Source organism: Saccopteryx leptura, chromosome 6 (genome assembly GCF_036850995.1).
Source record: "Saccopteryx leptura isolate mSacLep1 chromosome 6, mSacLep1_pri_phased_curated, whole genome shotgun sequence".
NCBI lineage: Eukaryota > Metazoa > Chordata > Mammalia > Chiroptera > Emballonuridae > Saccopteryx > Saccopteryx leptura.
This window is the reverse complement of record NC_089508.1, coordinates 39,141,394-39,159,716: the sequence shown is the minus strand read 5'-3', so window position 1 is coordinate 39,159,716 and position 18,323 is coordinate 39,141,394. Positions and strand designations below refer to the sequence as shown.

Sequence of the window (18,323 nt, the reverse complement as noted above, 5' to 3'; positions counted from 1 at the left end):
GTATGGACATATACTTTTTTATGCTTGGCTATATACATAGGGGAGAAATGGCTGTCTCAAATGGGAGGTATATATATGTAACTGTCTAAGAAAATGTCAAACTGTTTCCAAAGTGATGGTACCATTTACAGTGCCATCAACAATGCTTGCTGTAGGTGATGACATAGCTAACCCTAGACCGCGATATTGGAGGTTACAAAGCTGAGAAGGGAAATGAATGAACCAACTGGATTTGGGATCCAGCGAACCTCGGGGCATACAACCACAGCTGACATTCTATAGAAAAAGTTCAAAGCTCTTTTTGAGGCGGGGGGAGGGCTGACCACTGCACAGGATGTGGGAAGCAGAGCTGAACAGCACACAGAAAAGATGTAAAGGTTTTAGTTGATGGCAAACTCAAGCTGGGTCACTGTAGCTTCTCAGAGCGCTTATGCAGTCCATAGCCGCAAAAGTAAAGGGCAGTGCCCCTGTCAAGATTGAGGTTGGTGATAATCTTGATCTCTCCCAAGAGGCTCAGGTTATACCTGCCTGCTGATGTTCACGCTTTAATGGGGGGTGGGGGTGGAGAAATGGGGGCATATCTGGAGGACACTGAACAGAATGATGGAGTTTGAGAAAACCATGTCCTCCATGAAGCGACTTGTTTCCCATGCTGTCTGTCATGGGAATACCCATGTTTGTTAACTTATTGTCTCATTCATTCAACAAATCATTTTCATTTTCTTAGGGGCTAGGCAGGGTCCTAAGGGACAGGGCATAATGACTACAACATGATGTTGGTTCTACTGATGGTCTCCATAATTGTGTGGGGTTGCCCAGTTATCTGAAAGAGGTCTGGGAGGGTCTGCCTGCAAAGGTGAGTTTTCAATTGAATCTTGATGGACAACTAGGACTTTGACAGTGAAAGAAAGAGAGGAAAGGATTTTCCAGCCCAAAAGATTATGTGCTGCAAATCACTAGGCAACAAGCTTCAGACAGGTAATGCATTTTTTTTTTTTTTTTTTCATTTTTCTGAAGCTGGAAACAGGGAGAGACAGTCAGACAGACTCCCGCATGCGCCCGACCGGGATCCACCCGGCACGCCCACCATGGGGCGACGCTCTGCCCACCAGGGGGCGATGCTCTGCCCATCCTGGGCGTCGCCATGTTGCGACCAGAGCCACTCTAGCGCCTGGGGCAGAGGCCACAGAGCCATCCCCAGCGCCCGGGCCATCTTTGCTCCAATGGAGCCTTGGCTGCGGGAGGGGAAGAGAGAGACAGAGAGGAAAGCGCGGCGGAGGGGTGGAGAAGCAAATGGGCGCTTCTCCTGTGTGCCCTGGCCGGGAATCGAACCCGGGTCCTCCGCACGCTAGGCCGACGCTCTACCGCTGAGCCAACCGGCCAGGGCTTTTTTTTACTTTTGAGTGTATTCCTCAGTACATTGCCTGACCCATAACCCTCCGATTAAATGAAATCACATGCCTCCATAGAGACTCTGCAGGTTATTAAAAGAGGCTGAGTCCAGGTTATATGTGTTTGGATGGCAGGGGGTGGGGATGACAGAGCATACAGGGCTGTGTGCCGTGCTAAAGAGTTTGGAAGGGAGATGTCTCTTCTCTGTAGGTCCAAGATTCCTAATTGGACTGACTGACTTGGATTCTGTGCCCAAATCTGAACCAGTTACTGAGGGTAGGGAGTTCCTCAGACGGCCAGATATAGAGTGTGTGTCATCGTCTCCAGAGGAATTCAGTGCTCTGACTGGCAAGGCCTGGGTCACACGCCCCCTCCAGAGCTAGGGTAGGATCCCAGCTGAGCCATTAGGACTACATGTGACCGAGAGCTAGTTCTCAAAGCGGAAGTGCTGTTCCCAGAAGCTGGAATGGATGTTCTAGCTAGAGAGAAAATATCCACTACAGCCATAGGGGACAGAACCAGGGTCAATGAGTAAAGCTATTGGTGGCTTTGTTTCTGCTAAGAGAAAGATCTCTGTACGGCGTACAGGAAGGAAGGAGGCCAGTATGGGGGAGTCACGGGGGATGTCCAAGCAGCCGCTCTGAATAGATGCCGACAGTCCATCAGCCCTGTAGATAAAACAGATACCCTCTAAGTCCATGTTAGTCAAACTGTTTCTTTGTGACAGTAATGAACACATTTTAACATTAAAACCCAGTATTCCCTTATACTTGCACACAAAACTGCACATGAAGGTTTGACATAGTACTTTATATATATCAATATATATATATATTTACTACTTGACAGGTTCATATTTTCTGTTCCATTTTATTCTACTTAAACATTATTGTTGTGTGCAACCTACTCCACTGTCTTCATGTCCCACTGAGGAGTCCCAACCTGCAGTTTGTGGAACCCTGTTCTCAGGTCAGAGATCCTAGATAAACTAGATAGATTTGAAGGTGGCATTTGCGACTGGTTTTTCTTCCACCGTGGTGGCGTGGGTCAAAAAAAGTGGAAGCAAAAATTAAAAAAAAGACAGAAAACTGTGGATGCATACCTGTTCTACTTGTGAAAGGTCTGGATTCTAAGTGGTGGCACCCCCTGCTGTCTGCCAGCACAGCAGCGACCCGTCGAGTTGGAGGGGCCTTCTTTGCCAGCCCTGAGCACAGTGTCAGAGGGAGTTTATGGGTTAGCCATGGGCCAGGAGATCGCAGAGGTGTCCTGGCAGTCTGTCTCTCCAGAGGCTGGGAGCAGCTCCTTCTGTGGCAGCAGAAGTTTAGGTTGTGAGGTCAAATGTATGTGGCTCTGGCAGGCTTTTATATTGAAGAGGAGGGAGTGGCTTTTAAAAATAACACATTTTTGACTTGAAACAAGTCAAGGCAGAAAGTTAGACAATTAGAGACTGACATCCTGTTTAGTCATCTCTCCGGAGAGCTCTATTTTCAGAACTGTTCTATAAAGGTTCACACGTGGTGTTAAGATCATTAAGGGGGTATAGTTAAGTCAGCAGTAGTTGTAATGCAAGTAGCTGATTCGAACACTGAGGCGATTTACAGGGTGGTAACCACATTGATAGCAGATTTTATGCAGAGAAAGGGAGGGTTTATAAGAATAGGTTTTATATAAAGTTTTCTAAGTTAGTGCAAAAAAGGCATCTTTTATTTTGAAAAGTGTGTGATCAGGATGTGGTGTTAAACAGTGTGTGATGGTGAGCTAGGGTAAGGTCAATGCATTTATTCTTCAATCTTTGTCATCTCTAGGTACAGCAAATAGTAGTGCTAATGCTCTTTGTGATCATCTGATGGCAGCCATGTCAGAAGTGCTGAATAATGACATGGTGGACTTTCAGATGACAGTAGTGAAGCTTGGGGTGGTTAAGGACCTTGCCCAGAGCCAGCTGGGGCAATCAGTCTAGTTTAGTGCTTTTTCTACCACAGCATGTGATTAGCAGCTTATTTAAACTTATTTATTCTACCCAAAACGGCCATCCATATGTATACTCAGCTTCTCTGGACCTCTCTCTCTTTTGGATAAAAGGCCAATGGTAGAAATGGGCTGAATTTGACAGCATTTTATTTAAGGACAATTGTAAAATCATGTATTTGAGTCCAAAAGAATCTTATAATCCAAGGCTTAGAGGTGTTCCAGGGTAGTTCAAGGTCAGCATCAGTGTGAAGAGGGCAGAGCCTGCCTGCCTGCCTGGGCAAGTGTGATCAAAGCAGATGTGGAGGGAGCTTCCCCCTCCTGGGACCATTCTGTGTGAAGGTCTTTGGGAAGTGGGAGCGTCCAGAGGATGGGACCTATTGAGAAGACTTCAAGATGCCTCATTTGCAGAATGTACATCTTGATAGCTCATAGATAAAAACTTTAAGGACCATTGATACTCCTGGCAACAGGGGTGAATGCGGAACTCCTGAGCTGCCTTCCCTGGTGCTTTCTAGAGATTACACACACTTAGGTGGAACTGATATAGACAGAGATAGCACTCCTCTCCTTATGCATTTTACTTCCTAAAAAGTAAAGGTACGTAGTTGACCATGTCACGTTTGTTCATTGACTTATATGTGACCATTATTTCTCTATTCCATATACTTACCCTGTGATTTAATTAAATGCTGCTCTTATAAATGGTGTACATAGATAGGGACACCTCACAAACAATGACCAGGTTTATGGATACTTCTCGATGTCCTGAAGAGCCAAAATGGAAGGTAATAAAATTCAAGGGAAGAAAAACTTTGAAAGAATTGTCAATTTTAGATATGCTTTTCAACCATTATGGTTTCTTGTATGTTCACTTGGTTCATTTGCCCCTCTGCTGTTTAGTGAAAGATTTAGGTTGGATTTTATGGCTGTGGATTGTACATTTAGCCCTCTCTGTAAGAATATTTGAGGTCCATAGAAAGTATTTTAAAATTAGAATATAATATATAATTTTTTCTCTCTTTCTAGGTGGATCTGGAGCCAGAAGGGAAAGTGTTTGTAGTAATAACCCTAACAGGGAGTTTCACTGAAGGTAAGAATGAGTTTTGGATGCTTTCTGGTATATGTGTGTCTTGGTTTGTATTCAGTAGTTTCTATCATAGAAGTTATAAAAAGAGCATTTTGTAAAAGATGCTTTTAAAAAATTGACTATTTTAAGTTAGGTTGGCAGGCATTTTGCTGTCCAGTGGTTTGGGTTGCCAGGTTAAATATATTTGCTAAATCTAGCAATCACCTGTTTATTTAACATGCTGAGTTTTTATTTTATTCACCATCACCTTATGAATTGGTTCTTGCCTGTTTTAGTTCATGAGTATTACATTGTTCTTTAGAGTTCTGTTTCTTCAGTTTGCGCCTGAATATGTTAAAAATTTAAGGATTGTGTTCTTTTCCATATAATCTTATATCTCATTCTGTCCTTTAAGTGATTCTGTTTCTCTTGCCTTGCTACCACCCCCATCTTAGAGAAATGACCCTTGAACAGCACAGGTTTTAGGGGCACCGACCTCCCCACCCCACCTCCCATAGTCAAAATCTGTGTATAATTTTTTACTGTACTATGCAGTGAAATAAACAGATCAGAAGTGAAGTATACGAGTTTTGACAAATGCAACAACCGTGTAAACAGCACCCCTAATAAACAGGTGAAAAAGTGTTCAACATTAGGGAAATGCAAATTAAAATCACAAAGTATCATTCTATACTCACCAGAATGTCTAAAGAGGTTGACCATACCAAGTGATGGTGAAGATATGGAGTAATTGGAACTCTCCTACATTGTGGGTGGGAGTTTAAGAATACAACTTCTTTGGAAAACCATTTGAGAGTTTCTTATACAGTTAGGTGTACATCTACTCTGTTACCCAGCAATTCCACTGCTATGTGTTTGCCCAAGAGAGGTGAAAGTGTATGTCCACAAAGATCCATGTACAAGAATGTGAATAGCGGCATTATTCATAGTACCTGAAACCAGGGAAAACTTAAATGTTCATCAAGAGGAGAATGGGTAAAAAAATTGTTTACATTTATATAATGGAATAATATGCAGCAATAAAAGGAAATAAGATACTGATATACAAATTGACGTAAATGGATCTCATAGAAATTATGCGAAGGGGAAGAATTACATATAGAAGTGAATGTACTTTGTAGTCACATTTACATGATCGTCCAGAATAGACAAAACTAGTTTGTGGTGAAAAAAACAAAGCAAAACATCACATTTACTGTATTGCCTTGAGCAGCAGGGGACTGACTGGGAAAGAACATACGGCAACTCTCAGAGTGATGGAAATTTCATTTTGGAATTGTTATAGTGTATGTATATATGTATATATATATACTATAGTATATATGTTATATATACTATATATGTTACAGTATATGTTATATATAACTATATATTATAATATACTATATATGTTATAATATATATAATTTGTACAGTATATAGAAATGAAAATTTTTTTGTATAGTATTGACTTTGTATTCTTCAACCTTAATAAATTCATCATCTATTAGTTCTAGTCTTTTTTTTTTTTTTTGTAGATACCTTAGGATTTTCTCTGTAAACAATCATGCTATCTCTAAATAAAAAGGTTTCTTTTTCTTTCCCAATATTTATGGCTTTTATTTCCTTTTCATTTCTTGTTGTGCTTGGAAGCCTCCAGGACAGGTTTTCCTGTATCAGAACCAATCTTGGGAGGAAGGTATATAGTCTCTCCTTCTTAAGTATGATGTCAGCTGCGTGTATTTTGTAGATGCCCTTTATGACAATTGAGGTAGTTCCTTTCTAGCCGTAGTTTTCTGTTAGTTTTTAAAAATTAAGAGTGACTTAAATTTTGGAAAATGCTTTTTTTTTTTAATCTATTGAGATGTCATGTAGTTTTTCTTCTTTATTTTCTAGCAGGCAGCTATAGTACTGGCTATTACCTTAAAATTGTGAAGGCTTTTTAGGGTGGAGTTTTTTTTTTATTTTCTTTTTTTTTTGGGGTGGGGGGAAGAGGAGCAGAGATAGTGAGGCAGATTCCTAATGCGCCCAAACCAAGATCCACCTGGCAACCCCCATCTAGGGCCAATGTTCAAGTACCAAGCTACTTTTAGTGCCTGAAGCTGATGTGCTTGAACCAACAGAGCCATCCTCAGTACCCGGGACCATGCTTGAACCAATTGAGCCACTGGCTGTGGAAGGGGAAGCGAGAGAGAAGAAAGAGCAGGAGGGGGAGAGAAGCAGATGGTTGCTTCTCATGTGTGCCCTGACCAGGGATCAAACTGGGATGTCCATATACCAGACCAGTGCTCTATCAACTGAGCCACTGTCCAGGGCCAAGAATGGGATTTTTCATTTTTAATCTTTTTCTTAGCTCTTTGGCAAATTCCATAGTCTTTACTCATAAGGCAGAGCCAGTTTAGGGTTTCAATGGAAAGTTGTGGTTTCAAGTGAGAAGCAGCTGAAATATCAATTCATTTCATGCAGGGTTCTAGCTCTTGCTTTTTCCTGGACCTTTCTGGGTCTCCCTTGCACAGGCACAGTTTAGGAGAACCATAGATTTAAGGGGTTTATGGATCTGGGAATTCTTTTCTCTGTGGCCCCATGCTTTCAAATTGTTTCTGCTCAGTTTCCAGTTAGCTGACAGCCCTGAGTCTTTCATTTCTCTCCACAAGCCAACGAAGCGATAGCTTTCTGTTGGAGGTTTATTCACCCTACCCTGTACAGCCTAGAATAATCTTGGGAAATGGTCTATAAATAAATGGATTTTTAAATTAAATTTATTAGAGTAGCATTGGTTAATAGCATTATATAAATTGCAGATGTTATAAACTGTATAATACAACATCTGTATGCTCTGTTGTGTCTCACTACCTGAAGCCCAGTCTCCTTCCTTCACTATATATTTGACCTTTTTTTCCCTCTTTGTCCTCCCTCCACCCCTTTCCCTCTAGGAACCACCATTGTGCTGTCTGTATCTATAAGTTTGCTCTGTCTGTGTGTTGCTTTTTATTTTATATCCTGCATATGGGAGAAATCATATAGTTCTTGTTGTTTTGTTTCACTTATTTCACTTAGCACTATACTCTCAAGATCTATGTCTTGCCCAGTGCACTTCCCTTCAAGCGTCAAATTCCCTCTAATTGCTGCTTTTTGGGGGAGTTGATCTCCAGTGTTTTCAACTAATTGTTTTAAAATATGCTTTCTAGGGGTTTTGTTTTGCTGCTGTTGGAGGATTAGTTTATTATAAGCTGCTCCACCATTATTAAAATTCTTGTGGAGATTTTCAAGCATGCGACTTCATGGTTGGTCTGTTTGGTGTTGAAATTTTGTAATTGGTGACACCTTCCTTGAGAGATGGTTTTCTCTCCTCTCAGCTAACTGTTCTTATTCATGTATGTGAATTGTTGTTGTTGTTTTGTTTGTTTGCTTTTTAGAGAGAGAGAGACAGGAAGGGAGAGAAATGAGAAGCATCAACTCCTAGGTGCGTCAGTTTAACTCTACGTTGATTGCTTCTCGTACCTTCCTTAACTGGAGGACGGGGGGCGGTGGGGGTTGCTCCAGCTGAACCAGTGCCTTCTTGCTCAAGCCAGCAACCTTTGGACTTCAAGACAACAACCTTTAGGCTCAAGTCAACGACCATGGGGTCATGTCTATAACCCCACGCTCAAGGCGGTGACCCTGCACACAAGCTGGGGAGCCTGTGTTCAAGCTGGATGAGCCTGTGCTCAAGCCGGTGACCTCGGGGTTTTGAACCTGGAACCTCAGCATCCCAGGTTGATGCTCTATCCACTGCACCACCATCAGTCAGGCTAGGTGAATTGTTTTAATGATGACATTTTTCTGTTTGTTGCTACAGTTGTTGCATATGATCTTATTGCTCTAATAATGAAATTAGCAAAAACCTGGGATACTTGAACATGAAAAGAATATGCAGATTACAGTTGGGGGATCTTCTGCATGCCCATAGGCCTTTTTGTTTTGCTTGGTATCTTGTACATAACAGGATTTGTGAGAAAAATGAGTTTGCTCATGGCTCAGTTGAATAAAATGGAATGAAGTATTACAGAACACTGTTGATAGAACATCCTCACGGTGCATGGAACATGGGTACAATCATAGTACAGACCAGTGTTTTTCAACCTCCAATTGGCAGTTGAAGATTATAGACCCAATTATTAGAGACTATAATCTTGACACAGCATCAAGGTAGTTAACTCTTAGACCAGCACAAAATTTCTGGTAACAGGCGTCAGTCTGCGGACTGGCGGTTGACAACCACTGTTATAAACACACCTAGCAGTAAGAAATGAAACAAGAGTGAGGAGGGGGTGAGATATAAGTGTGCTTAAGTATCTTTCTGCATTAAGTTACCAGGGACCAATGGAATGAGGCCATGCATGTTAGACTGGGTCTGGATGTGCCGTAGTCATTGCATGACTTTTCTTTTAAGAGTTATACCAGCTTTCTAGGACTAAGTGTTATTTAGATTCTCTCTTCCTTAATTGTACATTAGAAACATCAGAACACTAGCCCTGGAATACTTCTGGATGGTCTTATTGTATCCATTTATTAATTTTAGTGATAATAAAGGAATGTCAAATCTTCCTAGGGGTGACTTCTTACCAGGTCATTGAAATTATATTTTACCCTGGAAAAAAACAGTAAGACAGGCCAAGTTTATCTTTGGTAATTTCCTCTCCTGTTTAGTCAGTTTTTCCTGCTCTCTGCCTTCAACTTTCTTGCTTCAGTAAGATGCTCAGTGAGCTCTTTTCTCTAGGAACAGTTGCTAATAAGGAAGATAGTGAATTTACACTAAAGTGATACTGATTGATATCTTAGTACTCTGCCACTCTTAGGTGTGTCTGCAGACTGTAAAAGATGCTAAAAGAGCTGTTGGATCCATGGAAAATAGATTTTTAATGTTGAAATTTCAGGAGCTATGGCATCTTTATGCGGGGTATATTTCAGAACCGCAGCTCTGTTCTCTCCATGGGAGCTTTGTCCTGTCAGATTGGCCAGTAGACTGGGGCTCAGCTGGGGCTTGCACACTGCTGCTGCCTTAGAGCACAGCCTTTTTGTCAAACACAGAGGATGTGATGGCTGCCTCTGTGTGTGTGTGTTATAGGAGGAGGGATGGGAGCCCCCGACAGGCCTGCTGCAGCTGTGGCGGCTGCCAGGGCCTGGCGCTGTGAGACTGACTGTCCCTGGCTGGGTTTCACTCTGTAGGCCGCTGTAGATTGTTCCCAGCCGTGAAGTGACAGGTTGGCTGATAGAACATTTGGGGCTCTAGTTCCCATTGTGGCAGCTGAAGGGCTCTACGTTCAGGAAGCAATGTGAGGTCTGGCCTGCCTGGAGTGTGTTAGGCTATGAAAGGGACATCGGCCTGGAACCCCAGATGGATTATCAGAGCTCAAGAAATGTTGGGTGAGCCTCAGGGGGCAGTTAATCTATCTCAAAAGGTTGTTTTGAAGGTCAGATTGATATAATGTGTAGGAAAATGATTTGTTTTCTTTTAAAGTTTATTTTTATTTATTAATTTTAGAGAGGAAGGTAGAGCAAGCGAGAGAAAAGCATCAATTTGTTGTTCCACTTATATTATGTATGCATTCATTGGTTAATTCTTGTATGTGCCCTGACTGGGGATTGAACCTACAACCTTGGTGTACCGGGATGACACTCTAACCAACTGAGCTACCTGGCCAGGGCTCTTGTAGGAAAATGCTTTGCAAACTGTAGAGTGCACTAAAAAGGGACACTAGTTGAATTTGTATCTTTGTGTTCCTGTTGTCATGGCAGCAGTTTTTCCGTCATTCTCCCTACCCCTGACTTGGACCCTGTATATATTCAGCAGGTTTGTTTTAGTGTGACACTGGCTTTATTTTATACTAGACACACCTCAAGAATTTAGTGGCCAATTACTAGTATAGTGTTGACTGATCTCCATGCCTGTTTTCCTTTCCTGGCCTCCTACAGGTGTTCTGCCTTGGCTCAGATTCTACAGCCCCAAAGCTCTCCTTTAAGAAGAAATTGCCTAGATGGGGCTGTGGTCTGAAATATCCAGAACTGGTATTAGGAGCTACTGATGACTACTTATTTCACCCTGTTTCATTTCCTTATCTTTTATTAGTTATGTGGAAATAACAGTGAGGGCAAAACTTCTATTAAATGTAGGACATGATGTAAGAAATGCCTGCTGGGTGCAGACCTTTGAGCCATTAAAGATGCTGACAGGGAAAGCTTCACAGGGGAGGTGAAGTTTAAAGCAAGCCTGATGTTAAATAGAGATGTGTTAGGAGGGGAAGGTAGTTCAGGAGGGGAAGGCAGTTTGGGCAAAGGCACAGAGGTGAGAGATGAGTAACAGGTTCCAGAAACTGAAAATAGTGGGGAGGTGACAAAGGTGGGGAGTGGGGAAGGGATGTGGCCAGGGACATGAGAGGAGCATATGTGAAGGTTTCCCCAGCATAGTAAGTCTGCTGTACCAGTGTTAACGACTGACAATACCACATTTCACTCTCAGAAGGGTCCCAGGTTAGATGATTAATTTCATGGTCACAGTGCTTTGAGGCTAGTAGAGGTGATGGGGCGCCGATGAAGGGTTTTAAGTAGAGAAGAAAAGATCTGATTTCATAGCAATGGTTTCAAGAGGCTGGAGAGAGGTGATAGAACTGAAGAGGAGACAAGGGTATGGAGAGCCATTAAGAGACTATTAAAGTTGTTGTCTAAGGTTGAGACTAGTAGAGCCTGAGTTAAGTTAGAATCTGTGAGGTTGGATGGGGAGGAGCGAACAACTGTGAGAGAGCTATACACAGTGATATCTAGAGGGGTTGTCAGTTCATTTGATGTTAGGGATAAAGAAGATGAGTCTCAGATGATGTAGAGTCATTCATCATGGTGGAAACATAGGGATGGAAGATGACTTCCGCTTCGGGCAAGTGGAGTTTGAGGTGCTTGTGGAAACCCAGGTGGACATGTCGAGGAGGAATTGGAAATGGGAGTCTGGATCTAGGCAAGAGATCCTGAGCCTCAGGTAGTGCTCTGGGTGTCAGTGGGAGACACACACGTGGATGAAGGTGCCCAGGGAAAAGAGTTAGAGAGAGAACCAAGGCTGACCAATAGCAGAACTCCACGGAACACCAGCATTTAAGGACTCGGGCGTCATAGGTTGTAATTTGTCAAATTCACTCAAACTGTACTGAAAGTTTACTTAACGAATACTCACTCTGTTAATATAGTCATTCCTCATTCAGTACTATTTGAGTGCTTACCGGGTACCAGCGCCTCTCTCGCCAGACAGTATAACATCTTCCAAATTGGCATCAAATGTTTTATGATGAAGTTTGAAGAAAGAACAGAACATAAAAGGCTTTCAAAAGTAATGTTCGGATTGGTGTTAACTGCAGTACCTTTAAAGTTTGATGATACAGTGTGCTGTGGACAGATGTAGCATTAGAAGACCTGACGGACCCGCTCAAAAACCTACAGGGAGGCCTCTTCCTTGAATTAAGATAGAACAAGAAAAACTCTGTGGACATCCCTCACGGAACTGAAGGTATAACATTATCAACTGGATCACAAACCCATGAACCGTTGTTCATTTTGAGAAGAGTGTTTTCACTTTGATCGGAGGCTGAATTCCCCTAAGCACTGCTGCTGAACCACACACCATCGAAGTGATTTATTATTTTGAAAAAGCTGTCCTGCGCCACTACATTTTATATGCTGGCTGAGCCTTTTCGGCACTAACAACTGGATCTGCCCCCTGATTGGGCTGAAATTTATTACGGTGATGAAACAGACCTGGATTTTCATTCAACCTCTTGATGCTGCCGGAATGTCAGAACCTGGCCCTGTTTATGATTGTCTCTATGTTGGACTAGTTTTTTATATGGGAGAGTGGAGTGGCAATAAAAAGGGAGAGGGGCTGAGAAAAAACGAAACCGAGGAAAATGCCTCAAACTAAATTCATAAGTGCTATACATTGGAAGAGAAATAAGTTCAAGTTCTGATATCTCCTCATGTGAGAACAAATAAAAAATGATGTTGGTGCATTGTTACACAGTGAAGAAATATGGTCTGAGATTTGAAGATCTGAAGAGAGAAGGTAGTTTGCATGAGTGAAGGTTACGGGGACCCAGGGTACCTCAAACAGAAGTGCTTTGCCCACAGGGAGAAAACCAGAATTTTGGGCCTCTTAATGGAAGCACAATACATGGTCTGTGAGGTCGTCTTGCCAAGAAATGGAGCCCGACTCTGGTCAGGCTCTGGATTTTACCACCAGTTTATAGGAAATGTCAGGGATGGGGGAGCTTTTAAAATGACTACATGGGGTGTAATCATTATAATCCTGACTGGGAGAGTTTTATTGGACAAGAGACTTGGTTTTAACCAGAATTAGAAGAAAAAGGAAAGAGGAGGTAAAACCAAAATAACAAAAGACAGACAGATTAGCTGGTTTCGATATATGGACTTTATTCCATCCCAGTTGAAGCACAAATTGTAAAACAAATAATGCCTCCAGGGAGACAGCTGAGAAGATGGGAACAGTGACTGAATACATGATGCTATTAAAGAATTATTCATGTTATTTAGATGTGATTGTGGTACTATGGTTATTTAAAACGAAAAGAGCATCTATTAGAGACACACTTGGAAATGTTTATTGATGAAATGCGATGATATTTGAGATTTGCTTAGAATAATTTAGAAGTGAGAGGAGGAATGGGGTACAAATAAAGCTAGATTAGCCATGAATGGATTGTTGAAAATGGGTGATGTGTGGGTTTATTGTACTAGTCTGTATATGTTTGCATGTGTTGGAAATTGTCTTTACTAAAATTAAAATGAAAATAAACTGCACATTTATAAAAATATCTATTTCTGGCCCTGGCCATTTGGTTCAGTGGTAGAGCATTGGCCTGACATGTGGAAGTCCTGGTTTCGATTCCCGGTCAGGGCACACAGGAGAAGCAACCATCTGCTTCTCCAACCCACCCTCTTCTCTCTCTCTCTCTCTCTCTCTCTCTCTCTCTCTCTCTCGCCTTCCTGCAACCACAGCTGGAATGGTTTGAGCAAGTTGGCCTTGGGCACTGAGGATGCCTCTGTGGCCTCACCTCAGGCATTAAAATAGCTTGGTTGCTGGGCAATGGAGCAGGAGCCCCAGATGAGCAGGGCATCAGTCCCAGATGAGGGTTGCTGGCTGGATCCTGGTTGGGGTGCATGTGGGAGTCTGTCTCTCTACCTCACCTCTCACTTAATTAAAAAAAATCTATTATACAAAACCCAGAATCTGGGTTGCCTCAGAGTGATGCGTTAGCTTTGAACCTATGTTATTTATCCTCATTTGTACTTTAACCCATTTATACCTGATGTTCCATTATTGAAACGGTAGTGACATGGGAGTTATTTGTATTCTACTGCTCAAGGTCATCATTGAGGTCGAATTTTTCACACCTGAGGGTACATGTTATCACGTGGTGCACAGAATTAGTCACCGCTGCAGATACTGGCATGCTGGGAACTTGCCAAAAAGTGATGTGAATTTTCAGAAAAGTTTTGAAGAACTGAATTTCAAAAATGTCAACCTCTGGCATAAATGGGTTAAAGCTGATGGGTTTCTTTTCTTTCTTTTTTTATTGTTTGTATATATTTTATCCTTAATTCTCAATTTTTAAGTATTACAAAGAGACAAGTTAAAGATTTTAAATGACTAAAGTACTTGAGAAAGATTTTTAAAAGTTCCAAATAATACTAAGCTGTGAGTCAAAAACTGCAGGTAGGAGGGGCTGAGTAAGATAATTCCCTTCATTCTGACATGAAGTTCACACTTACAGTAAAGTGACAAGTAATCATCTCCTAGTAACAATTACATAACATTTGCACTTGCAAAGTTTAATTTTAATATAGTTTTCTAAAAGAAGTAAATTTCTAAAAGAATAAAGTAAATCAAAAGAATTCATGGTGGAAACATCTTCATGAAATGTTCTATGGGCACATGCTTTTTTCCCTCATTTCCAAAGCAAACTTGAAGGTATTCCATACCAATATTTTTTTTTGGGGGGGGAAAGAACTTACAAAACAAAAACACAACTTGACAAAGCACTTGTCATTTGTGGATTTGCAGCTTGTCTAGAAACTTTGCTAAAACTTTGAATTACCTGCCTTCTTTTAAGACTCTTAATTATGCTTGCCGGCGCCGAAACACATTTCTCCCAGAGAGAATATGGAGCGTGCACTTGAACTTTGGAATCTGCTTGTTCTTTCTGCCAAGGCAGTACCTAATGGCATAGAGTAAGAGTCTGATTTCTGATCTTTTCTTTTTTTTTTTTTTTTTGTTTTGTTCTGGTACCAGTGCCTCAGTTTTTAGCTCGAATTTCCTGTCTCAAACCACTGGTTTACAAATAATTATGTTCTGCGCTCAGTTGTTGTAGCCACATGCACCAAGGCAGATGGAATGTGTTACTGCTTGAGAGCTGCAGCCCACACTTTCTCACGGTGTCTAATGCTCACGGTGCCTGTCGTTTTTAAAGGGAAACAATTTATCTCTGACAGCAGTTCATTTTCAGTATTCTTCTCTCATGTTTCAGGCCTGTTGACAACCTGATGATTTAATATTTTTTAAACTCAGCTTTAAAATAGTTTTTTTTTTTTTTTTTATTCCTTTGGTATATTCAGCCTTAGGAATAAATGGCCCCTTCAATTTTCCTGTTGGCCCAGGCAGTTCTGTGGCTTCCCTTGGAAATGACTGCATGTTTGAGGACAGGATAGGAGATAGAGGAAGAGGCATGTAAGGAATGGGGAAAGATTTGGTTTCTGGGAAAAAGAAGGAATGATATTTTTGAAGGATTGAAGCTAATTGTGCCATGTCATAATAGTGTGCTTCTCCACTTCTCCACAACAGCCAGTTCATTTACTAAAAGCCTTCTGAGGACCAGAGACTGTGCTAGGCCTGTCATTTAGCAAATGACAACAGCAGTCCTTGTTTCATTTTCTTTTCTGGTAGAAGGGTGGCCTCTTGCATGGGTAATTGATTATCTCTTTGTATTCATGGAATCCAAGATATTATTTCATTTGCTCCCCACAACAAACTTCTGAGGCTTATGTGATGCTCAGTATGTATATGCTGACTGCAGCTCAGACACCGATTTGCTGCTGTCCGTGCCAGACCCAGACACAAGCTCAGCCTCCCAGGCTGAGGTCCACAACCTTCTGGGCCACCCATCTATCTGGGAGATGTGTTTTCTCTTTGTTCTATGTTGGAAGAAAACTGTCATCTCAGTGGTATAATCCTACCCGCCTCAAAGTTTTGTTGTCCCTAGGAATGACATCTTTTGGGTCCCTTCTTCTTAAACCTAAATTTTGGCATTCACCTGGGAAAGATGCCACCTTCTCAGATATCAGGCATGGATCCGAGACCTCTGGGAAGAGTAGCCTGAGATTGGCTCAGGCTTTACGGCAAGCATCAGTAGGCTTTCTAAAGGCAGACCTTCAGCTAGAACTCAGAGGAAATTAAAAACTAAATAAGTGAGTTCAGCCTCAGGTTTGATAGTTGTATTTGCCTAGTTATACCCTCAGTTTCATCCTGACTACCTCTTCCTTTCATTGACCATTGATGAAAAACTCTTAAGTGGTAGTTTTGTTCAGAATTTAATTGGTTCCCCAAGTAGGGTCTTGCAGACCTTTAGGGGTTCTGGAGATGTTTTCAGGAGGTCTGTAATTCAAAACTATTTTCTTTATCATACTAAGATGTTATTTGCCTTTTCACATGTACTGACATTTGTGTCAACGGTGCAAAAGAGATGGTGGGTACAACTGTTGGCACCTTAGACCGAGTCAAAGCACCAAACACACAGTCGTCAGTATAGCCTGTGTGGTCTTTATTGCCAAACAACTGCAGGAGGGAAGAAAACAGTTTCACTTCAGAATATCTTTGCTGAAGCAGTAAACATTTTTAAGCTCAATCCTTGACTATGTATCTTTATAATATTCTGTGTGACAAAATGGAGCTATGCATAAAGCACTTCCACATACTGAAATAGTATCACGTCTCAGGGAAAAGAACGTATAGGGTGGCATTGTTTGCTGAGCTAGCCACCCCCCACCCCACCCCACCTCATGCAACACTATTTTTATTTGAAAGAATGACAGACTATTGTTATAGAGGCCTAGCAATTTGTCAGGTATTTTCTTTAAAATGAATGTAACAGATAGTTTTCTTTTATTTCAAGATAAACAACTATGACTATTTGATGCCAAGGATAAAATTGGATTCTTCAATTTTGGAAGATTTATATTCACCATTATTAGCTTGTAAGCTTGAAATACTTAAAAAAAAGACTTTTCTCATGAGTTTGTTGTTGGTATTAATGAACAATTGTGATGTTTTAATGTTGTATGGTAAATATGCCAGTGTTTGGAAGAAGATCGGCATTATTCAGTGGACCCATATTTTCAAAATGACTAATTCAAGATGTTATAAAACCATGTATGAGTCAAGGAGTCATTGAAAGAATAGCTAGACTAATGGACTTAATATAACAAAGTATGGAAAGTTCATTGATTATGGTTTTGGATTCCACATTGCAGCTAACTTTTAAGAAACTACCATCTGTTGAGTTTTGATGTAATATCAAACAATTTTCACAAGTATATGAGAAATGTATTAAAACATTCCTTTTCAACTTCTCTCTGTGTGCAGCTAGATTTTATTCGTATACTTCAACTGAAACAAAGTTGCAACAGATTGAATATGGAAGCAGATATTAAGAATCCATTTGGCCTCGAAATCAGACATTAAAGAGATTTGCAAAATTGTAAAAAAACAAAACAAAACAAAACCACCTATATATCTTTTTTTTGGAAAATATAGTTATCTTTCATAAAAATATTATTTATATTAACATACAATGGATTTGTTGTTATTTTAAATGAAAAAATATTGTTAAATATCTCAATATTTTAATTTCTAATGGCAAATATCGAGAGAAAACCTACATAAACCTAAATTTCGAGTTCTTAAGTTTTAAGACTAGAAAGGGATCCTACGACCAAATAACTCTTAGAATTTCTAGGTTAATTTGTCTCTTTATCTTTCTTCCAGAAGCCTAGCACTTTTAATTCTAGTGACCACAGAGAGGAGGACCTGACAAATATTAGTGTATGTTAGTTATATTGGGGACTGGTTAGGTGACAGGGGATATAGGTGCTAGAAACTGTCATCTTCTTTTTGAAACTGTAATCCTTTTTTCCAGTCATTTTTACTGTGCGGTGTACTTTTTTGACGAGTTTTTGTTATAAGCCCTTTCTCATAAAAAGAGGAAGGTCAGGAAGTGACACGAAAACAACCCAGAAGCTATGACGGTTTCTAACTTTAGGGACGCCTGGTACTGGTAGCTTTATGTGAAACTTTTGCTCTGTTTGAGCAGAACAAAGTGGTGGCAGCTTCTGAGCAAGTGGTCAGAGCTGTAAACGCTCAAAGCCGAGCCTCAAAAATAGCTCGAGCATCTATGGATGGAGCATTCGCTGGTTCACTTTGTGTGACACTCGCTGATGAACCAGCGCGTCCCTTTGAAATCAAAGTTCTTGCAAAATGCAGAATCTGACTTTTCTTAGTTTTTTTTCAGGCTTTGTACTTTTTTCAGTCAAAATTGTACTAATGTGGTATCCTCTCAGTGGGACTGAGATTTGGATAAAACCGAAATGACCTAAATTTTTGATAGAAAAATTGATTGCTCCAGAGTCTATTTTCATTATGCCTCAGTCTCACTTCCAGCAACTCCGGATCCCTCTGCTCTTTCTGTTTCAAATGGATAAGGCAGCTGAGGTTCTGTCTTCCGGGCAGGTTAGAGTGCTCTTTTATTAGGTTGCCCCTAATAACGCCCTGTGCCATTGGGCGTACAGAGAGGTGGGAAGACCT

The 18,323-nt window shown here is 41.0% G+C and overlaps 1 protein-coding gene across 2 annotated transcripts in view; it reads left to right on the top strand.

The window, feature by feature from the left end:
• Positions 1-18,323, top strand: part of PRKCH (protein kinase C eta) — a 294,275-nt gene that overhangs the window by 61,368 nt on the left and 214,584 nt on the right. For both annotated transcript variants that reach the window (XM_066388442.1, XM_066388441.1), the window contains exon 2: positions 4,390-4,453. In XM_066388442.1, coding sequence (XP_066244539.1) covers positions 4,390-4,453 — 64 coding nt within the window. The remainder of the gene's footprint in view (positions 1-4,389; positions 4,454-18,323) is intronic.